The sequence below is a fragment of the Brienomyrus brachyistius genome, unplaced genomic scaffold (genome assembly GCF_023856365.1).
Source record: "Brienomyrus brachyistius isolate T26 unplaced genomic scaffold, BBRACH_0.4 scaffold104, whole genome shotgun sequence".
Classification (NCBI taxonomy): Eukaryota; Metazoa; Chordata; class Actinopteri; order Osteoglossiformes; family Mormyridae; genus Brienomyrus; species Brienomyrus brachyistius.
Genome location: NW_026042379.1, coordinates 49,430 through 73,390, shown reverse-complemented (window position 1 = coordinate 73,390; position 23,961 = coordinate 49,430). Strand labels below are relative to the sequence as shown.

Below are 23,961 nucleotides of genomic sequence, written 5' to 3'. Positions count from 1 at the left end.
GAGGAGATTCGGGTTCTAACATAAATGAGTGGCACGGCAACAGCTCAGGCACTAAGCTAATTGGTCCTGGGCAAACAGATGTGTCTTTTTTGTGCCCATGTTTGGCAGAGTCTCTGCATTTGTTTATATTGCAGGCGGTGCGAGGCACACCAAATGTTGCTGAAAGCAATCAGCTTACCAAGGTTACCGCTATCTGTGGATCATTTGACCATCTACTTCTTACAAAAACACCTCCATGAATACACTGGGGGAATTTTTAAGGATCTTTAAAATGTTGTATATCAAGTGATTTCCCATCAAAGTGGTTGAGAGAATTTAAAACCTCAAACTCAATTAGGGGATTTGAGGGTAATGGGTCTGTAACGACCTATTGTTCCTGGTCGACAGTGTTTAGAAGCCCGAAAAACATTCTGCTCACAAACACAAACCTTCCGTTTAAGCTGGAAGGACGTGTTATGCACATTCGGTGAGTTTGCTTGTCTTTTAGACGTGGAAACAGCAGATCTAGGTTGTTTCTCAATACCAAATATGCAAAGATCACATTTGTCACATTTGGGTGTGATGCAAACACAATTTCAATCCTCTGTATGTCCTGTACATGTGGCAGCATTGACAAATAAAGACTTTGACTTGTGGTCTTGGCAAGACAGATCTTACTAACTTGCCTTCCAAGAACAAACCTCATCCCACCTCATCGGCACAATCTGCCCTCAGCTCGTAAACCTTGAATGGTTCAAACTGCTCTGCAAGGAACAGCTTATTTACTTCCCTTCAGCCAATAAATAGCAGAAAATCTCATGCAATCTCTCACTCTATCGTTTTCCTCCCTTCCTTCTCTCCTTTTGTCAGATCAGCTTAATGCACCGCATCTCCAGGGTTTGGGGGGGGGGGCACCAGTGACGGACAATTAATCTCCACCCTCCCAAACAATCCAAATCACAAAGCTGCAGTTGTTGCCTGTCACATTATAGAAACGTTGGGTGACTTGGCTGATGGATCCGCCCTCAGCCGACCCGCCAACCCTGTGACTCTACCGGCAATTTTCACAAGAGCTCACTTCCATCAGGTTTCGTAATTCGGGCTTATTGATTACCTAGAGAAGGTCACACACCGTGACCGGACCTCAGTTGGAGCTTTGCCATTTCTCAGCAGTGCGCCAAAACGATCGCAAAACAAAGACTTCCCCCCTTCAGCCCTCTTCCAACAGTGGATGACATTTGCTCATAAATCCTGGGAAGCAAAAAACAGAGGTCAGCCCCAAAACTTCAAGCTCCTTTGTTCTCCACACGTCCCAGAGATGTAAAGACAGCCTGTTAAGAAACAGATCAATAAAGACACCCAGTAAAAAATGGCCAGACCCTCCATCGTATCTCCCCCACATTTGAGAAAGAAATAAACTTTCTGCACAGCGTGTGCTGACTATACTATGGAGACTCTGTTTTACATAGCTGGTCTATGGAGTTTCACTGATTGCCGCAATAAATCACACAAAAGGTACTGTCATATTCACTGTCCCAGGGAAAAAGAATAGATGAAAGAAACGTACTGAAATTGTTGAGTTGGGAAACGAGAAAATATTTATTATGCTGCGAAAACACATTTAAAAACCCAAGAATTCCTTATGAGCGCACATCATACCACAATCGTTTTACACGGCCTCTGTTGATCCTAAAGATGCAGTTCTAAGTCAGGTTACTTCTTTGTTATTCCTGGAGCCAATTACCTTTACCACATAGGCCTACATTACAGGAATTGATATTGATTAAATGGACAGTGCATGGGATTGAGATGAGTAAGGATTTAAGGGTCAATGTACTTCGAATTAATTAATTCAGGAAAACAACGCAACTCCATTGTTTAATTACAGATGTTAATGTGACTGTCTATGTGGTAGTTTGGTATTTCAATGATTCCACCACTCCGGTACAGCTCTTTTGCATAGCTTTTATGTCGCAGGATTCCCTTCGTAAATCAGCAAAGCAATTAGATAAAACTTATCGCCAGTCAGCACTTATTCAGACTAATTGTCACCCAAGAAGCGTTGCACTATTTTTTAGCATTCGTTAACGTTGAATAGATCCCTGTAATTTGAAGACAGTGTGACTTGATTAAGAAAATGCTGGCTATTCTTCGTTTAATTGCATACAAAGGACCGACGTAATACTGGAATCGGATGTAAAGGTGACCGCGATCCATTGTGCCGCTGTAATTTAAGGAAAAGTAAATGTATCAGCTAAAAAGTTCGACCACCTTCACATTTCTCTGGTTAACTCCAAACAAATGGACATGCTATTTTTGAATTTCATTCTTAATATAAACGTCAAAGGATTTTAAAGTAGTGTGACACTGCCACCTATGGGTGATAAAAAATTACATAGCCAACTGTTTTTTATAGTTTCGTCAACAATGTATGTGAGATAATAGTAATAATAACCAACCTTATTAAACTTAAATAAACTTGCTTAGGTGTTAAATACAATTAATTTTTAAATATTTCTTTAAGTCTGCTCTCCCCTATTGTTTACTGTTATTCGAGGTAGTTGAGCACAGACAGTGCGATTCCAGCACTGTCGTAAAAATGATGCGTTTCTGAATACGGTAATATGGCCTTAGAAACACGAAGATGGCAACCTCATTGATTTGCAAAGGGACGGTAACCAGGTAGGAAAGCGGCACTTTAGTTGAAAGTCAAATACTCTTCATATTTAACCGTGAAGTTAAAGACACGTTTTCATACAACGTTCTTTCGTTTTGTTCGTTTCGTTAACTGTAATACGCTTCAAGACAGGCATACTGGATACTGCCTGGTACCCCAAACAGTGCTTTGAATTTCCTCACGGCTGTCGGCGTTGTTTTTTTATATTTATTAGGGTGAGTTCAGTTCTGAACAGGGACGTCAAACAATTTGGAAAGCATCATATGTTTGACTGCAATGAAGAGACGTGTTGGAATTCTGACCAGGTACAATACAGTAAGCTAATCAAAATGCTGTTCATTTTGGAAGACGAAGTGTTAGTGTGCTTTTTGCTGGTCCATGGGAGCACTTTGTTTTTCTTTAATGCAATTGAAGAGCTTTTGTTTTAATTTGGTTTAGGGAGACCTTCAGTGGGTGCTTCTGGACTTTCCAGGGCCAGTCAAAATATCCACAGTGAATGTGCAGTTTCAGGGTGGGTTTGCAGGGAAAACATGTCGATTGGAAGGTAAATGCACGTGCGCTTAAAATAATCCAGGCAATGCATTAACAAATCTGTTTTCCCACAATCAACGCGATTTCCCTAAACCGTACAACTGCTGTTGATTAACAAGATAATTGAAAACTAACTGAGCGATTCCCTTGATCTGATCACACAATATGCGTTTCATTTTGACATTATATTGTGGCAAAAAGTGACGTGGATCATTTTTGTAAACTTTTATAAGCTTCTCGTTTCAGGTAGTCTAAAAGATGAAGCATTTGCAAACCTTACGGTTTTTTACCCTGAGGACAACAACAACGTCCAGATATCCTTTAAACGTTATAGTGTATGTGTACCTGGCATATTATCAGTGTGTGGAAGAGGTACACCTACCACATAGTCATTATGAGATGTGCATTTGGGTGTTCAGAATATAAATTCTATTTTGCAAACATGGCAAAGTGGTTAGCACTGCTGCCTCACACCTCTGCGACAAGGGATCGAGTCTCTGCTATGGGCCCGTATGTGGAGTTTGCATGATCTCCGTGTGTCTTTTGGGGGGTGGGGTTTCCTCCAGGTACTCTGGTTTCTCCCCACAGTTCAAAAACATGCTGAGATTAACTGAAGTTGCCAGATTGCTTGTAGGTGTGTATGTGCCCTGTGATGCGTTGGCACGCCATCCTGGGTTTATCCCAGCTTTGTGCCTATAGGTTCCGGACCCCACCCCCACCCTGAATAGGATAAGCGGTTAGTGGATGGATGGATGGCTTCTCCACATTTTGAATATATACAATAAAATCTTCTGTTATGGTTGCAATGAACTAAATTCATACCAGGAATTGGAAAGCCCAGGCTACATTTACAAGCTAAACCAGAACCTTTTTGCAATAACTATGGTGATTTTATCCACACTGTGCTCTGCCTCTACTTCACCACAGGAACTACGACCAGGCCCTAGAAACAGCCATTTAACATGCTCCATTCACAAACTGCTACTACCCCATAAGTCAGACTTTACTATGTTTTTTTTTACCCTTGACTGCACACCCACAGCTTTCCCATTGGAGAAACCCCCTCAGTGCAGAGGTTAAAAATAGTGTTTGAGAACAGTACAGACTTTTTTGGAAGAATAATTGTTTACTCCTTGGATGTGCTGGGAGAACGGGCCTGATAACTGTTTCCATGAGATCAGAATAGAGTGAAGGGCGCAGGGCCTGTTTGCACTGGAACACGAGAGCGGGAGACCTCAGGACTGCTGAAATAAAAGTAACCGGATGTGAGATTGGCTGCATGGTTTTGCTGAAAGAGATGTTTTGTATTGGCTGACTAGAGAACATGCTCACTCATACTGAACATTAAATTACACTTCACAGTATGCGCCTTGGTACCGTTGTATGGTCTTTTGGAAATTTAATTTTTGTATGTGATTTAAAAAAACAACAACGTGAAATAAACCAAAATGAGGTATGTAATATTTTTTGTAATTATGAATGTTGATTATTTACAAGAATAGACCCTGTCCATTGTGTCTTAGGGTTAGGGAAGTGCACTTGTAATCAAAGAATTGCAGATTTGAATTCCCGACCAGCAAGGAACCACCGAGGTACCCTGAGCAAGGTACGCCCCCCCCCCCAAACACTGCTCCCCAGGTGCTGAATTAGCTGCCCCCTGCTATGTCACGATGTCACATATGGGTTAAAGGCAGAGGACACATTTCGTTGTTGCGTGCTGTGGTATGTCAACGATGACCACTGATCTCTCAATTCAAACACAATGGGCCATAGTGTACAGAGCTGACACTTTAATGCCAAGATAAAATAAGTCATATGTGCTCGCATCTGACCGGCCAGACACATCCATGCATGATTACTGAGGACTGATGGACTACAACTGCTGTTTACGGAATCCCCGCAGTCTGCCAGCAGACTGCCCCCGTGTCGGATGGTGGTGGCCAAGCGCCTTGCAGACCCCTCTCTTCCGAGTCGTTCCTCGCCTATGACGAAGCAGCTTCCTGTTGTCACGCTTTCTGCTTCAGCAGTGCCAGGATGTGATCCTCGATCACCCTTTGGACTGTAACCACAAAGCACCAACTGTTTGTACCCATCGTATACGCTGAGAAAGCACTCATTTGTATTGTTACAGACATCATCTGCACATAACATTTTCGTAAAACGCCCGTTACCTTTATGGAGTCTCTATTATAAGGCATGATCTACTGACATGCAAGCTTGTCTTTTTAAATGGAAAAGCAGCAATTAATTTCTGTGACAAGCTGGTCGGTTAGTTCACTGTACAAGAACTTTGTGGAAACATTCTATTCTATTGTGTTTGTTCTGGTCTCTGATGTATTTGTGGCAGCGTAGAAAGGTTGTATATTATTTGCAGTAACTGTCCATTATTTTGATAGGCCATATCAGTTTACACTGGGGCTTGCGATCGACTTTTATTTCGAAACGTTGCCTTTAGTTTGATGCCAATGCTTTGTATTGTTGGATAGGGAACCTCCAGTAACACGCAAAGCACATACATGTGCAAGGTTAAAGTTTTCCTGTCTTGTACTTTTCCTACGTCTTCGAGAGCAATGGCTGTAAGTTATTATTTTTTTTTATAACTGTTTTGTATATTAGTTAATATGTACAAATGGCTGACTTTCTATGCGCTGTTTCAGTTCGGTAATGTGCTCAAAGATGCTAATTGGATTCATTGGATTGCACCGATGCTAATTCACGACACACGCCTATATATCTTAGCATATCATTTATACGCAATTCTGTTGATTCACGTTAACGCCTATCGACCAGCTTGTTCTAACTTTGCTATGCTAGATAAGGGATCTCCTGAGTCTTGTAAAATATAAATATAAAGATGTTATAGATGGCGTGAAGATGGCATGAAAAAAATATCTAGAGACACAAACCCACTACCAGTACAGTGACCTTGAAATATCAGTAAGGGGCGACTCCTCGCTTATCGACCAATTCACTTAAGGACCTGGTCATTAATGCACTTCTACGTGGAGAAAGGCCGGCTCTGTACCCTTTTTGTGGCCGAGGGCTACGGCGAGGTCCATGGGGCTGTAGCCTGAATCCGCCTCGACGGTCAGGTCAGCGCCGCCAGCTGGGGGGAGACCACATTCTCTATCAGGAGGTGCCACCAAGCAGGGCTAGACCGTAGAGATCCTCAAGGAAGATGGAGCCACTCACCAAGGAGGGTGCTCACACACTTCACGTGGTTCCCCCGTACTGCATAGAGGAGGGGAGTGCCGCCATTCTGCAATGTATTGTGGACGTATACATGTGTGTTACCAGCACATGCTGAGCATGCTGCTATTTTTGTGGCTTATGACCATATAAGGATAACACAAAATACTACGATTTCTAAAGAGGGAACTGCTGACCAATCACGTTCTTAATTTTTTTTTAATTATTACTGTACCCAGAATGGACAGACCTACCCAATCATAAGTGTCGATGTCGACTCCGTGTTTCAGCAGGAGGTCCACGATGTCGGCGTAGCCTCCGGAACTGGCCAGAGACAGGGCACTCTCCCGCTCCCACGCAAGTGTTTTGGGATCAGCTCCCTGGTGAACAAAACCGCACACGTCGCAGTGTTTTTCAGAGGGAAAGCACAATTTCGGGATCTATCCATCTACTTTCTGCTTATCCAGTACAGTCTTGGTGGGCCTGCAGTCTATCCCAGGCAGCATATGGTACTAGTCCATCACAGGGCACAGACTCGCACACTATGGAAAATGTAGAGGTGTCATGTCATAAATACTGCAGCCTTCACATGCTAAAGGAATTACGGTAAATATGAGCTGCTGCTTGGCAGTTGCGCTTGAATGTCTCCTCAATTCACAAAATAACTTTGGTATCCAGGTTCCTTAGTTGGGACGACCTTTCAAGATGGCGGAAAAGAGGACCCTTTCAGTTATGGATGGTACACAATTGTCTATGTTTTGCAATACAACGTCGTTAGCTGTTGCATGTGCACTTCTGTAATCTGTATACGCTTTGGTTGATATACAACAATGCTATTTATCATTGTTTGCACAGCAAATGCGACTGCTAGCGCGGTGCAAAATTATCAGCTTTACGTCTGTGTTTTGTTGCATCTATTTCCTCGTGCGGCATGTGCATTCAATCAAAATAGGATTTTCCCAGGAAACAGATTACAAAAAATTAGCATCCGCCAACAACAAAGCACTTGAATATGATCTCCTAATTCTGACTTCGCATGTGGGAAGTAGGACTTTCCTACTAGCACGTACTTACACCTTCGGACTGGGGGGGGGGGAACCTGGAGTACCCAATGGAATGCCAGAAAAACACACAAACATCACACGGACACAGCTAGGGCAGGATGTGAACCTGGTACACATGAACTGGTGATACTGGGCACAGTGCAGGATAAGGACTTACCTTCTCTAGAAGAAAGTCCACCACGGCGATCTCACCAAATGCTGCGGCCCACATGAGTGGTGTGAAGCCCCGCTCATCCGGACTGTTCACCAGGGAGCTGTCTGTCAGTGTCAAATTCAACACGACCAATCACCGTCCATCCCTAGCCATCCAAATCAGAGCAGTCACACATTTGTGTGTTTGACAATCCAAAATTCATTGGCAGGTAGCTTGAGAAACAGCTTTCCACGTTTCACTTTCATTTCGTTGGCCAATTTATAGTTTCATGCCCCCCCCCTCCCAAAAAAAATGCTTCGCTGCAGCATTCTTGTTCATCTGTCAGTGGCAGAGCATTAAATACACAAGCGGTGTCCTAAACTGCATGTAACGTTACTTGGATTTATGAGGGAATGCGATGCTGCAGCGGTCAGACAGCTGTGAGGACTCGGAAGGAAATGTCGTACGATGCGTTACAAGGCTACAGGCAGGATTCAACACCACAAAGTGAAAACCACAACTGAAAAATGAATACAGACACACAGATAAAATTCATCCTGTACCCAAGGGGTATTAATTATTCACACGTGTGCACATAATTTTCTCTGATGCTGAAAAAACAGCTTAAAAAATGTGATATAACTACTAATGGTTAAAGAAGCTGCTACTGTATTAACAATGTTTGAAATATGTGCTTATTAAAAAACTGCAAACATTCTGTAAATACTATTATGAATGCTATTAAAATATGTTACAAGAATGACCAATGCACTGTAAACTTAGTTACGGAGAGACAAAACAGATGACGAGTTTTAAACGAAATGTAGCCACTGTGAAGTTTTGGAAAGAGCGCTGAACTGCATTTGCAGTGTTCCCTGGCTGCATGGAGTCTGACGCTCTCGGCCGGCCAGAGCTCAGTGCCGCTCAGCCTGACCATCGCCGTGACGCCAGCGGCTGTCAGATGGAGAAGCTGCAGGGCTGACCTTTGCTCAGGTGTCCTGCCACCTGTGTGAGATCCCCCTGAGCCGCCAGCTGGTGCACTGAGAGAGCTGTTGAGAGACAGGGACATGAGGGACGAAGTTAAGTGGAACGCGAACAAACCAAGCAACGGGCCTGTGATGTAAGGAGCCGCCCATGGAATCCAATACGGCACCAAAAGGCTCTGAATGCATGTAGGCCGTGATGACATCAGATAAAATAAAGCTATTGCAATCCACATCAGGCCAACTGAAATGGTCTGAATAATTAAGCAGAATGAGGTCCAGCACTTTCATGTTAGCTAAATCGATTAAGGGATTCAATCAGTGTATGAACCGCTTAGGGTGTGTAATGAGCCTTTCAAGTGACCAAATAATTACCGTTAAATAGAATTAAACTCGATTAGACAAGTATCTAAATTGCATATATAAGAAGTATATTGAAAGCAATATGACATTCTATGAGGAATAGAACAAAAAAACATAAATTTTGTAGGTAAAATTATACTATTGTGTCACAGTGAGCTAGTTGACAGTGTACTGGCTTGTCTTAAAGAGAAGGCTATTGCCTCTTACTGTCCAGATTCGCGGGCCGTGCCGTGATCTCATTCCCGCGCTGTCTGTTGGTTAGGGTGGTCGAATGTTTAAACACTCCCTCATCTTTCGGGGTTTCAGAACTGCCTGCTAAACCTGTTCAGTGGGGATTGAGATTATAAAGCCTGTGGTGGAAACAGAAGTCACAGGTTTCACAGAAGCGTATCAGATACAGCAAATCCTGTGTGACATCGGCTCAAATAACAGGTGTGAGAAAACCTCTATATGACACTATTAAGTGAATGTATGTCATTCACATTACTGACGGAAAGGTTACAAGTTCAGATCTCAAGGGTCTGATGCAAGCATGATGTAGGTACAGAGAATAAAACCTACAGCTACAAAATTTGGAAAACTGTAGAAATAAATGAAGGAAATGGTAAGGCAGCGGGTCACTTTACACGTCAAAGGTAACGGGTTCAAGGCTGGATGGCGCCTGAGCAATATACACATACAAAAAAGTGTATAAAAATGTTTTTCAACATTAATTACGTTTAAGGGTTACTCAGGTAATAATGTTACCGATCTGACATTGACAATCATAAATATTAACGTTATAGTATGAACACTCTGTGCCAATTTTGAGGGAACCTTCACATGACGTTGGCTGAAGTTCTGCAAATTTTCCCTGTTAGCTGGTAACTGCACTGAAATAAAAAATTAATTCTGAACTTATTCAGATCGTGAGACAAAATGTTCATAACAGCTTGTATAATTGAACTGATGGGAACCCAGTAAAACGTTATTAAACCTTCGAAGACAATATTTTAAATAGCCTTTGAGCTACAACACAAGACAGTTATTAAGTGCATGTAAAAAATAGCACTACTCACTATTGCTGATTGGCGATCCGCCGGTCAACGAATGAGCGAGGTTTATTTCATTGCTGATATCTGCTGGTTCGATGGGATACAGGTGCAGTACTAGTGTTTCATCACAGGTTTCTGTGCTGGCATCCTGCGCGATCTGGTCGCTGCATGCTGGCTGCGCAAACTCCTGGTCTCCGCTGCTCTTTTCCATTTCGTCCTAAAAACATGCAACCGATTACAGAATTTTCTAACCGTGGCCGAGCAAAAAGGATGGTATATGCACTCGATCGCAGCCGAGACTAAACAACGATTCATCCAAATTGGTAAACGATAGTTTAAAAATAATTTAACTTCGGCATGGTTCCCACACATACATTTAAATCATGTGCATCAGGTATATATGCCTAAGACATCTTTAGCCCGTGCGAAAAGGATGCGATCAGTCTCGTGGCGAATATGATTTATAAATATAATTTCTCCTTTTAATTCCCAGCTTCTGGGGCGCACTGCCTGGCCATTTCACGCAGCTACGACAACCAACTACGCAGCCGAGCTAGCATGCTATGCTAAATAGCGTTCAAAGTTAATGATTAACTTATTTTTATAGATTCTATTTTATTTTTTTACCTATGGGGCGTGAAAGTCGGCGAAGATCGGCAGCAGCGACAGCGCACTCACTGCAGCAGTTCCGATCATTGTAGGTTCCTGCCATTAACTTCCTGATTTTTCACCAAAAGTGAAACTAAATAAATTTAGCTAGGAATCCCATGATGCATTTGAACACGATTATTTACCGATTCACAATCGCGCTACATTTAAGCCCCGGTGTAAGTGTGCATTTGCTCATGCTGATGGTCACCGTTTACGTTTTTGGCTGTTTATTACAACGCACAAATAAATCAGATGAGATAACGCAAGCCCCCCTGGACCGGGGCCACAAACACCACTTTTGACATCTCGCTTTTAAGTGAAAAATAAAGGCTGTTGCAGGGGTTTATGAAGCTTGCCCGGTCAAACCAAAACACATAGGTATCTTTAGTAGTTATTTTGCTATTTCCAGTTAAAAAAATGTATGTGTGTATATATATATATTCTGGTCCCACATAGCCTACAATGAAAGCATTGCCCAGTGAGATTAAATGTTACTCATGCAGGGAAAAAGTGACCAGAAGTATATCAACATTAGCGGTGGCAACGAGCCATATAAGAAGTGTATGTTTTAATGTTTATGTACTGTTGGATAACCAGCCAGATGGATAATTACTATAAAATGACTATTAGAAGCGGTGTTTTCAGTCGCCCCCTTCAGCATCCACGGGAAGTCTTTGTTCTTGCTCCATCAGGTATTTTACTTCTGTTAATTGTTTTGATCGGTATGTTTTGAAATCACCCATTTGCTTATTGGCGCAACATGTATAATGATATAAACTGCATACATCCCTTCATAATTTAATCATGGCGCAACATAAACCTCCACCAATTGCAGAAAAAGTATTCGTTCAGGTATAACATAATGAGTTAATATAAAAATACTATTAGTGAACCAAGTCCAAAACGTATTACATAATTTAAAAAACTCTAGTTCAAATGTCAAAACACAAGGCTCTCTCTTTATCTTTTGGGATGTTTAAAAATGTATCTTTTCTGCTAGTTTTGGTGCCACATTTTCAATTTTATTGTCTTTAAAGAAGCAGGTTTACAATACACATAGTAACCACTGTAATATACTATACTATGTAATCTACACATTGTGTAATAGAATAGTTTTATTGCCGTTCATGTAGACCACCCTTGGTCTGTAAAGCTCAAGACCAACACTGAAAACACATAAAGCCTTAACTGCTAACTATGAACTTACTTTTTGCTACTTAAATAGTGCCTTCAAGTTCATCTACATGATTTACATTAAAATAAAGCAGAGCTCAGTACAGCAGAACAACAATTTTTACTGAAAAAGGAAAACCTTAACACTATTATTAATACTTCTTACTTTTTAAGTGTAATCATTCCGACAATTATTGTTCCCACAGTATATCAAAATAAGGCAAGAGGCAGGCCCTGATTTAATCAGCACACACATCGTGTTCTCCAACTATTGGAAATAGTTATTGACAAACACCTTTGTAGTCTGGCTCGTTAAATGCGCGGCCACTTTAATACAATAAAAGAATCATCCTTCTATGCATTTTTCACTTCTACTCGCAGTAGAAGAGCCTCGCAGTAACATCCCAAAAGAAGAACTTCACTGGAAATGTTTGCCAATCGTCCTGTTCGACAGACAATTAACTGTATACCTCAAGGCGATTAGAGTATGTCGATAGGAATTTAGTTGCCCAACAGTTGTAGAGTTGAAATGGAGTTTCATCAGGTGTAAACAAACTTCCAAGAGTTCAGGGAATACCGGTTAGAGTGTCACTGAAGATGCCCTAGCCAGCCAACACGAAACTCAGACGTGGCGTGTTTCCTGGATGTGCCGCTTGCAGGGTCGGCCCAGGTCACACCAGAGTGGAGTCCTTGCCCGCACCTCCTGTCTTCCGTGCTAGCACAGTCCTCATCTCGCTGTTGACTCCGTTCCAGGGCTTGGACTGGGTCTGCAGCAGCCCGGACTCGGCCGACAGGGTGCGGTGCATCCTGGGAACACTCACAGCGCTGCTGTAGCCCTCTTTATCGCTGCCACGGCTCTGGGCGATACCGGACGGTGAGTACTGGTGCTTGAGTGGCTTGGGGTCGGCGCAGGGCGGGTAGGAGAGCTGGCGCTGGAGGCTGGGACGGCGGCGGTGCTGCTTGGGTTCGCCTCCCACGTTGACATCAGAGGCGTGGATGCCGGGGGTGTCGTCATGCTCGTTCCGGTACATGGTGTCAGGGAGGTCGCCGTGGTACTGCCTGGCCGTGTTCGCCGCGCACACTAAGGAGTGCGACACAGCGGCAAGCAGCAGCAGGATGCCACATGCTAGGACGCAGGCGCTGGCGATGCCCGTCTCCATCTCGAACACCAGCAGCATGTAGATGGACATGGCTGTGGGATGGAGGGAGCGAACTGCTGAAATCAACTGATCTCCTTATAATGACAGTGCACGGCTTTTGCATGCTGGCCACGTGTTTAGGTTTCCCACACGTGCTCCGGTTTCGGTCCAAGAACATGTGCATTGTCAGAAAAAAATTGTACCTTTGCTTGTCACTGGGGCTGTAATCTTAAATAGGTAAATAAGGTATAGAAATGGACTCTGGGGAACATGTTTTGTACCTTTGGAGGTGCATTAATGTTATTTGTACCTTGGGATGTTCCCCAGAATCCATTTCTATACCTTAAAAGATACATTTACCTATAACTATAGGGTATAATTGGCAGACCCTTGAGGGTACAGACCCAGTGACAAGCAAAGGTACAAATTGGTACTCTTTTCTGACAGTATGGTTAAAGGAGCCACCATCTTTAAATTGCAGATCAGGCTCGTCATCAGAAGGTCGGTGGTTCAAATCTCATAGCTGACAGAGTAATTTCACTGTTGGGCCCTTGAGCAAGGCTTTTGCTCCATGGACTGACTGACCCGGCTCTCGGATCCTTGCTTGTACAGGGTCAGAAAAAAAGTACCAATTTGTACCTTTGAGGGTACAATTACTTGTCACTGGAGCTGTACCCCCCCAATTGTACCCTAGCTGTAGGTAAATGTGCCTTTTAAGGTACAGAAACGGACTCGGGGGAATATTTTTTTTTTTTACATTTGGGGGTATATTATTGTTGTTTGTACCTTGGGGGAACAAAACTGTACCAGGGCTGAACCCCTGTATGTGTGCATGTGTCCTACATTAGACTGACATCCTACATTAGTTGTTCTGCTACCTCATGCTGTCTAGACTGCCTGCTACTTAATGCTCTATAAATGGTTGGTAGGTGGATAAATGAGCAGAAACAGTGTTTGCATGCAAGATCACCGATCGTGTGATCTGCACAAAAAACGGTTGTGACACCGTCACACAGCCACAGGGCAGATGGGAAACACACTCCTCAGTGTTATGAAGGAACCTTTTGAGAAAGTTTGTCCCTGCAAGCAGAAGATCTTATCACGCTGCATGAGTGGGGATGACGTCTGGCAGCAGATACTTCAGGAGAATTTTAACTAGACAGTATTTTAAAATGGTAACTGAATAAGGTGACCACCTAATTCATGTCACGGAAGACTCTGCGAACTACTTCAGGTTTTACAAACTACTTTTGTACTTTTGTCAGTACTACTCCTGAACTCGGCCAAATTGTTTGGTTCGCTTGTACTTTTACTGGTTAGTTTCCTTGATTGAAAAACTCATCCAGCTGTTTCACATTAACATTAGTGACACATGCATGGTTATACTGTAGGAGACTGACCAATCAGCACACAGCAAGAACTCGGTGCTAAAGTGAAATCCGGGTCCTTTTAATGGAAATGGTTGAAATGGTGGTTTACAAACCCTGTCGTAGATCATCGTGTCTCTCCTGACATGGGTTAGGTGGTCACCCTATAACCGAAAGTATTTTAAGTTTTTATTTTATTTCAGTTAGTTTCTGAAGCAATACTCATAGTTTTCGTTTTGTTGTAGTTCTTTCATTCATCTTATTTCAGTTTCAGTTTATACAAGTAGTTTTCCTTAGCTATAATTACGATGTCTGATACTCAATGACGCCCCCTAGTGGTTCGTCGTGGGAAACAACCCTTTGCTATAGAGCGCTGAGCCGGAGCGTAGGTGTGGACATCACCCGATTTCTGTGGCAGACGGTTCCTCAGAGGCAGAATGTGACACTGCACCGAGCTTTGAGTTCAGAAGGATGTGGTGGCTGGCCAGCACGTAGCCACTAGTGTCTCAAAGGTGCCTCTTAAGTAATGTGAAATCCAGTCGCTGTAACCAGCTGCATTTAGAGGTCAAACAATTACTTTCTCAGTTACTTCGTTGTTTTGATGTGGAAACAGCAGCCGAATTAGTTTTTTACGACTATTTTAAGGGTTATATTTGCAAATATTTTAATTTCTAAGTAGAAAAAAAATATTTAAAAAAAAATACGATATGCTTTATATGGTGTTCGTACGTATGGTAACGTTCAAATGATTGTCCTACCTGCCAGGAATACAGAGACACCGAGGCAAAAGAGTCCAATGGCCACATGCCGGACGGCCCTGCTGTCCAACAGAAACCAGTCCGCTCTGTGTGCGGAGAGATAAAATAACCTGTCACTTTCAATTAAATAAGTGAAAAACTAACACAAAATATTTGAAAAATGTACTCCTGTGAAGATATGGGGCTTTTTCGAAGCCTTTCACCTTCACAAGTGACCATTTACAAATAGGTGTAAATTATTTCTTTCAAGTTGCCTATAAAAAGAAATAACACGCCAACTATGATTTCTAATTAATTAGCATTCCAGTAGTGCGCTGTACACTGTTTTTAAATTTTCATTTTGCTTGCACTGTGATTTTTTCTAATTGTTTAACAACCTTCTGCGAAGTGAATATTACTCGAAGGCAAGAGCATGAAATTCTTTGGCGCATCTGACGCGCTGCCCTCGACTCTGTTTGTAATTCGGAGCGGCGTGAGAAAGAGGCAGCGGACGTGAGCTGCCAGCCTAATGAGAAAGGCCATTGTCTGCGGGAGGCTCGGGTTAGACGGGGAGAGGGGATCCAGGCTGCAGGGCTGCACGGGCACCAGCATAATCCACATTTTAAAAGCATTTAAAATCGAACATTCTGCATGATCTCGTACATCTATGATTAAAAATCGAAGTTGCAAAACTTGAAACAGTTATTCCAGGGGGCATCTTAAAACAGTGGTTTTTATCCATAAATAAACAAACAAAACTTAATAACATTTGCATACTCATATATAAGTGCAATGTATTTTATGTCTTAAATAAAATATCTAGACTATATTGTCCTGTAGTCCGAAATGCAATGAAAATACTATTAGTAGAGGAATATATGCTACGGTTAAAAAGTAACTTAGGTCATACAATACCTGCCGGTATTCTCCTCATCTCTGCAAATGTCGGCAGTGAAGTAGCTGTGAAGCAGGCAGACCACCACAGAACTGAGGTTGAGCATCAGAGATAAGGCCGAGAGCACCGCGGATACCGGCATAAGCGCAGCCAAAACTTCCGTGGGAAAAACCGACGACTGTGCAGCATTATCCTTAATTCCCGCGTAATGCGATTGCAGTTGAAAAATCAGGATGACTGACAATAAGGACATAACTATAGAGAGAATCCCCAAAAATGCCAGTACGATTAGAGATCGCTCGCTGTAGGTACACGCCATTTTCCTGAGGTGGGATAAGTTTCTTCTAGTCTCCTTCGAAGAACTTTTTCTGTTAAAATGATAAATATTTGTACTTCAGCAAAGCTCTCTTTACCGATTTGTTTTTCTGTCGAAATACGGTTTACCATTAACAACATTCAGATGCTTTAATGGATTCACGTGTCCCTTAAAAACGCTAAGCGCAGCGGATGCCAGGGAGCGCGAGGCTGCTGCTTGGACTGAGCATGTGATGTATTTCAAATCCCATAGTTTAGAAGTTCCCAGCAACAATGGACTTTTCAGTCGGATTCACCTCCACAATGCATTGACGTTTTCTATGTCCAGCCATTTTCAATAGCGCTGAAGAATAAAATAAGATGAAATAAGGTTTAATTGTGTTTTTTGCGTCCAATGGCTACATTTAGTGTTATTATTAACTTAGTTTGTTTATTTTATATCCCAAAATCCGTTCTTTTTAATTTAGGAAATATGCAGTAAACACATATAAATAACATTGCTTTATGCCTATTCTTTCGAAGCAAACTAATCTTTCTTATTTCTAGCAATTGTTAGGACTTCAGCAAAAACACTAATAAATTAGAAGTTGTTTTGAATATATAATATATTTCATTCGATCTATGTAGATTTCATGAAAACTGATACTTTATTTTGATCTAGTATTTACATCTCCGGTTGCACTGCTTCATATTGTTGGCAAAAGGCCAACATGCCCAATCTATCTGAAATTACCCACAATTCCCCGACAGTTACATTTCTTTTCTCAGCACTAAAATACCTTCCTTATATAATCTAATTAACTTATTTATTGCCTTGGAAACAGATTCTTCTTTCCCAAGCTGAGAGTTGCATGGTGAACGTGGTCCATTTCAGATCATTTTTGGCAGGCTGCAGATATGATTCAATGTTCAGACAAATCTGCGTTTGCTGCAGCGTTGTAGCTCCAATGTTTTTGTTTTTGTAGCTTTTTTGTGATTGTTTTTGTAGCTGTTGTGTGTCTGTGTGACACCTCGTGTTATCGGCACAGTGATTAGCGCGCTTTCTGGAACCCTGACAGCAGACCCTTGTATTTATACTGTATTGTAGGAATCCTAAGTGAGTCCCATGTCATTTATGACAATGAAACAGAGCTCGAATTATTATTATTATTATTATTATTATTATTATTGTTGTTGTTGTTGTTGTTGTTGTTGTTGTGTAGTTGCTCTCCTGTTAGGTGATCATGGGAAAAACTGCAATTTCTCTAATGGTCTTTGGGAGGCAGTAATATCCAACAAACATTTTAAAGAAAGTAAGCCGATAATTTCGTTTATATTAACATTTGAAATTGGGAATGGGAACTAGGTAACAGATAAATGGTTAATTTAATCAAAAGAATAAACCAGAACTACTATTAATATTCTGTTTTACACAATGAACTTTAATACGAATTATTACCAACTTTAGTACTAATTCAATGCTTAGACAGAAAATGGGAAGAAAGTAGAAAAACATGTTTGGGTAAAAGTGCAGTGAAGCAGGGTGTTGATTAAAAAAAGAAAAAAAAGAAATGGTTTTAGATTTATTAACCGCACTATTAAATATTGAAACGTGAACTGTAACCAGGAAAGGAAACATTATAAATATTTTTTGAAATTTTACAAATATGTAATCCAATTATATGAAGGAGAAACACAAAAACAAAATGTATTAACATCAAGGAGCTTATAAAGAGTGGGGCCACTTTTTGCCCACAGAACAGCTTCAGTTCTCTGTGGAAATGCTGCATCACGTCCTGAATCTGGACTGGTTTCCAGTCCTGAGCAGGGTGCTGTGGAATATTGGACCATACTTCAAGCAGAAAGCAATCCAGGTCTGCGAGGGCCATACGTGTTCGGCGATGTTTAGATCAGGTGTTTCCGTAAGCCGTAGAAGGTGTTTGACTTTATCCAGGCCTTCATGACAACACTCTCGAACTTGCCTGAAGACATAATCGTCTTTGTGTATGGAAACATTATGAGGGAACAATTTCTGTGCTATAGGGTACATCTGGTAAAATTGCCTAGGCATTATATGACCACGTACAGTACTCATCATGCTTAATAACTCCTACAAGATGGCTGCCCTCATCAAACATCATCATTTTGGCTTTCACCAAACATAAACCCATCTGTATATAGAAAAAAGACTGAAAAATGACTCATCAGACCATTTTAATCTGTTTTCCGTTGCTCAGGGGTTCAGGTTTTCTGTTCCTTACGCAACGTTACGCGCCTTTAGCCTTGGGTACGAGCAGGGTCCAAAATGGCAGCCGTGCAGTCAGGGGCACCGGAAAGCATGGGGAAGATAGTACAATTCCAGGGGCCCCTGAGTGAATGTGGCCCTCAGATATTTTGAACATAATCTGATTGATCTGTGTTGGGGGACCAGTATAATGTGCTTTTATGGGGCCCAAAATCGTTAGGGACACCCCTTCGTAAAATATATTTTAGCTTTGTGGCACTCCCAACATAGTTGTTGTTGACACTGGGTCACAGAGGTGCTGGTTCGGTTCTGTCTATTCACACTGAGCCTCGACATGGGCCTGCTGGCCCTCTTTGCTGATACTCATGTGTGACACAAGCTGTCATGTTTTCTGAGACTGTTCCCATTGGGACACTCAATAATTTAGCCGTTTATATGGTTGGAACACCTTCAGTTGGGGCAGTGGCTGTTTGGACTTTGTTATTTGCCTCTTGCAGCCTTGAAAACTTACATATCAAAGTGGTAATTATCAGACCCCATTTATAGTTGCCACATACTGCTAATTGGTTTTTAACTTAATACGATTCACATTTGTCACTGTTTCTAAATGCAATTTAGTTGCTACAGAGTTAAATTACTTTTTCATGTGGTGTTTCCATTATTTTGTCCTCCTCCTGTATATAGAAGTTGCTGGGTAATGTTCTTTACTTATTTTAGTCCCAAAGCTTCTATTCCTGAGCCTGTATGGAAATGCTATATTATTCACCTATTTTTACCTGTTTAATTCCAGCTTGAATTTCCACGCTTAAAATGCCCGACAGAAGTTGGTAGGTCCCGTCGTCACTGCACTAACCCCATGGCGTTTTATGACTCGTTGACCCCTTATTACAGTATGGGACTAGGCCCTTGTTGCCGCTATCGTACTTTGTTACTGCTGCTGGCAATGACATCAAGCACCAGCCTGATGTCCCACAGCAACAAACCCCCACCAAGAGACTTAGATACCATCATACTTCAGATACCACAACACAAGATGCAGCTCTTCGGCGGGCTCCACAGAGACAAGCTAGCATAGATTCTGTACTTACCCCCCAGCAGTAAGGGTAATAGACAGTGAGGTACATGGTACAGTTCTAGTTCTTAATGAGATTCGTCATATGGTCCTTCTCCTTAATACAACCCAAGCCAAACCAGACAGCTCTGCTTGCTAGACTTTGCTTGGCCTGGATTTGTGCAGTTCTGGGACTGGAGGACCAGTAGCCATTTACCTGGGGGCAGTGAGAGGCTCAGTGGGCTGAATTTCTATGCCTGTGATCAGAAGATTGCTAGTTCAAGACCTGGCCTCAACAGAATAGGCATATATCTGTGCTCCCCCCCCCCAGCACTTGGGCTGCCCCCCCATATTTACCCCCAAGCTATTGAGAGCAAGATGGGTTCAGTGAAAAGAAGCATTTCCAATGTACTTGTGCAAATATAGCATGTTTGTTGTGATGAACCTGTCTGTGATACTCAGTCTCTAGCTAGCCAAACCGTTCAGCTGGTCGCATCCTTGCTGTGAGGCTTCTGCATGGCAAATGACCCCCCAGCGTGAAGGCACTTGCATCTTAGTTAAGTTTCAAGTACCAAATGTAAGGCTGATTTACAAGGGATTCGGTTACAAGGTTAGTAAGTCATTTAGAAGTGGGAACGTATTTTGAAGGACGAAGCAAAATGTTTATAAGGGTAGCAGCCTTTATAATGGACGAGACAATGCGGCTTTGTCACCAGACTATAGCCCACTTCAGAATCCCTCCACTCCATGTAGATTTTTCTGACTCTTAATTATAAATTTGTGATCAGGACATGCATTAAAACAAAATACTTATCTGTAAAATGTGTCACATCCAAAGTATTGTAATCTGTAAAAAGATTACAGTCGCGATTCTAAAATTAAAATAATTTTTTTATCATCATTCCAAATATACAGGTGGTTAAATATACTGGAGGTACATTTTCAAGAAAAGCAGTGGTCAAATAAAAAAAAAATTAGTAATAAATAATAATAACAATACAACAGATAGTTTTAACCACAAATAGCGTATAGATCTTTTGTTATAATGTATTATACTTGTTATTTACAGTGCAGGGGCGGCATGGTGGTGCAGTGGTTAGCACTGTTGCCTCACACCTCTGAGACCCGGGTTCGAGTCTCCGCCTGGGTCACGTGTGTGGAGTTCGCATGTTTTCCCCGTGCTAAATTGCCCATAGGTGTGTGAGTGTGCCCTGCGATGGGCTGCCCACCCCCGCCATTCTGGGTTGTTCCCTGCCTCGTGCCCACTGCTTCCGGGATAGGCTCCCCCGTGACCCAGTAGGATAAGCAGTTTGGAAAATGGATGGATGGATTTACAGTGCTGGACATTTGTACTATTCAGTATGTGTTTTGTAACTTCAGGAAATGGCAGGAAGACAGCTAGGATTAACCAGCATCCGATTCTCTTCTCTGCTGCCTGAAATAAGACAAACATTTGTTTATTAAAAGTACAGTTCAGTTCCATAAACCTACAGAGGAAATGTATGTTTCTGCAATAAGGCTTGGAATCGCGCCTCTTTAAGCTGTGACATTCTCATGTAGTGAAATAGTAACCCTTCTTCTGATCTTGCTGTATTTTTTAAAGAAACCGAACAGATACATTTATGGCTGTCCTATTCAATAAATGTAACTTTATCTGAATCAAAGCCCAGCTGTACACTGCGTCAAATTTTATTTAGAAAAGCAGTGCTATTTTTATTTCTTCTGTAAAATTAATTACAAATAGGTAACTGGTAAAGCCATCACTGCCATAAAAAGAATAAGTAGTTTGCAGTGGTTTCCTTTCATAATAAATAACTATAACTCACGACTTCTTAGCATTTCTTATGACACTTTTCCAGCTTCCGATGTCTTTTGCGAATTTTGCCGCAGAATTCGTTTTCTGGAAAATGTCTAGAAAAATGGATGGTGAAATCCTTTATTTCAGCATTTTTTTTTGGATCGGCGGCCTATTTAAGGATGTGACACCTGTTTTGTGGGCATACACGTCTTTAAGGTAAAGGAAGAGAGATGGATGAGGATCTTCCCTGCTGTAGATTTTCAGACTAGAGCATGTTTTGGGGCAGCAATATGTATTCTGCTGGTATAAGCGATCTTTACCGCCGATGGACTGTAGGTAGGATGGAAAATAATGCTGGCCGGTAGCAACGAAGAGGCGAGATTCTGTTTTAATGTACGTGCCCAGTTTGTCATCCAATCAGTACCTGTAGAGGCCATTAGAAGCACCCCCTAGCTTTGCTTATTTACCACCATCACACAAGACTCCGTTCGACTCGTCATGACGGCTGTACTTCACCCTAGCATGACAACTGCATCACTACAGTCATGCTGGCAACAAACAAAGGGCCGAGGTTCAAGTAACCCGCTGGAGCCCTTAAACCACACGGCGCTGTCACCGGGCGGCTTGGCGCCTCAGAGGAGGTGTTGGTTTTTCTCAGGCCTGCTGTGAAGGAGATAAGCCAGAGATGCAACAAATAACTGTATTCATACGTGCACGCTAACCATAGGGGCTATTTCTGAGTCAGGTGGCCCCACCACATACACCAAAATGTCAGCCGCCGATGCAGTGAAAAGCAGAAGTGAACCGTGTCAGGAAGGCAAAAAAAAACGGACCTTATTCTGAACCGTATCCAGAACCCTCCTGCACAGAGCGAAACAATGCACTTTATTCTTAAAGCAATTTCCTCGTCGCCACTTAGTTTCCGAGTTGCCAATGTAATGTTAATGCGTAGAATTAGATCTGTAGTAAATGGAATATTAACATGCAAATATTGCCGGACCATCATCCAGCATCATTCTGACTGTCTTATTATGCGTGCGTTTGTCTCAGTATGAAGCAAAATGTTTATAAGGGTAGCAGCCTTTAGCCGGCGATCTAATCACCGTGACGTGGAGCTGGGTGACTGGAAATGGACTTTAATTCTCTTCCTAAGGGATGATATGAAGGAGGAGGGGGGGGTTACACTCAGGGGTCAGGTCTTAGGGGTGTAGCACTGGTGGGTGTCCTGTTGGAGACTTCCAGTCTGTTTGTGGGCAGACGGACAGGATTTAAGTTACAGATGACTGAGCGCGATCAGACAATGTGGCTTTGTCACCAGACTTTGTCCCACCTCAGAATCCCTCCACTTTACATTTTTCTGACTCTTAAGTGTAAATTTGGGGCACACATTAAAACAACATAGCTATCCGTAAAATGTGTCACATGCAAAGTATTGTTTTAATAATAATAATTTTTCATTGTGATTACAAATAAATCTACTGGAGGTACATAAACAAAGCAATGCTCAGATAAAACAATTATTATTATTATTATTATTATTATTTATAGAATAATTTACAGTGCTGGACATTCGTAGTACTCATGACTATGCAGTATGTGTTTTGTAACTTCGGGGTATGGCAGGAACACAGATAGGATTTACCAGGTTCCGATTCTCTTCTCTACTGCCACAAATAAGACAAACATTTGTTTATTAAAAGTACGGTTCAGTTCCATAAACCTACAGAGCAAATGCATGTTTCTGCAGAAGCGGCTTTTTTGCGTGTAAATTTCAGTGAATTTCAATGTAGCACTGCATGGGGCACAGTGGTGGGATTCACCTTGCGGATGGAGGAATTTCACAGCCCACGTGGGAGATGGCCCCCACAGCCTCATTTGAAGGCCTTTCGGCAGGGCCAGCTTGTACATGTGTGGCATGTCCGTATCCCAATGTAACTCAAAAAGACAGTACCCTCACATACATACTCTTATATGTTACCATGTACGGACAGCCTATAATTGTCATAAGTCACCTCAGGTTTTGAAGCATTAAACATTAAACAGGAAAAGCCTGTACGATGTATCATGAGTCCTTCATAATAGACGATGAGTTTGGCTTTATATCTACTGTTACTTATTACTTAACCTTTAAACGAATCGTTCTGATGCAAAAAGGGCTAATATTGCCAAACGATAATATATAAAAAACGCCGTTTTAGGTCCTCTTGTGATATGTGATTGTTTAAACTAGAGGTTGTAATCCGTATGAGGTCAGCCTGTTTAAAGAAGCACCAGGTCTGAGCAATTACAGCGCAGATGATCTAAAGAGAAAATAGGCTCGGTATTGTACGTATAATACAGCGGAGATAGTGGGTATAAAACGGAATGGAAGTTATTGTTCTCAGTGTATACGGAGTATTACGGTAAATATCGAGCAGCGTTATCTTGGAATGGCCGTAATAACGGTTGCGTCGCACTTTCATTCATCCATGTGCTAAAAGAGCTCTACTATCGCAACATTAACATGTGCTTCCCGTCAGATACTTCGGGTGATGCTTCGTAATTTGTCCTTTAATCAGCAATGGGCATTTTAATCTCTATTACGGAAACTGTAATATTTTCAGTCTTGAGAAATGGGAGCCAAGTGTCTATTAAAGCAGTACTATTTAGGACTGTGCT

The 23,961-nt window shown here is 41.9% G+C and overlaps 3 protein-coding genes across 3 annotated transcripts; 1 reads left to right on the top strand and 2 right to left on the bottom strand.

Annotated features, from left to right (window-relative positions):
* Positions 1–2,518: 2,518 nt before the first annotated feature.
* LOC125727611 (nuclear receptor 2C2-associated protein) lies at positions 2,519–4,648 on the top strand. Its single transcript, XM_049004458.1, has 5 exons — positions 2,519–2,661; positions 2,871–2,961; positions 3,095–3,200; positions 3,434–3,502; positions 4,229–4,648. The coding sequence occupies exons 1-5, from the start codon at positions 2,624–2,626 to the stop codon at positions 4,345–4,347; spliced, it is 423 nt and encodes a 140-aa protein (XP_048860415.1). The 5' UTR covers positions 2,519–2,623; the 3' UTR covers positions 4,348–4,648.
* A 314-nt stretch (positions 4,649–4,962) lies between these two features.
* On the bottom strand, positions 4,963–10,720 carry LOC125727610 (DNA-binding protein RFXANK-like). The gene is made up of 9 exons (XM_049004457.1): positions 10,581–10,720; positions 9,978–10,170; positions 9,127–9,240; positions 8,557–8,622; positions 7,598–7,698; positions 6,631–6,756; positions 6,380–6,446; positions 6,213–6,293; positions 4,963–5,246 (listed from the first exon to the last, which is right to left on the bottom strand). The coding sequence occupies exons 2-9, from the start codon at positions 10,162–10,164 to the stop codon at positions 5,194–5,196; spliced, it is 795 nt and encodes a 264-aa protein (XP_048860414.1). The 5' UTR covers positions 10,165–10,170; positions 10,581–10,720; the 3' UTR covers positions 4,963–5,193.
* A 953-nt stretch (positions 10,721–11,673) lies between these two features.
* On the bottom strand, positions 11,674–16,431 carry LOC125727603 (transmembrane protein 221-like). The gene is made up of 3 exons (XM_049004444.1): positions 15,936–16,431; positions 15,042–15,127; positions 11,674–12,969 (listed from the first exon to the last, which is right to left on the bottom strand). The coding sequence occupies exons 1-3, from the start codon at positions 16,232–16,234 to the stop codon at positions 12,449–12,451; spliced, it is 906 nt and encodes a 301-aa protein (XP_048860401.1). The 5' UTR covers positions 16,235–16,431; the 3' UTR covers positions 11,674–12,448.
* Between the last annotated feature and the right edge of the window lie 7,530 nt (positions 16,432–23,961).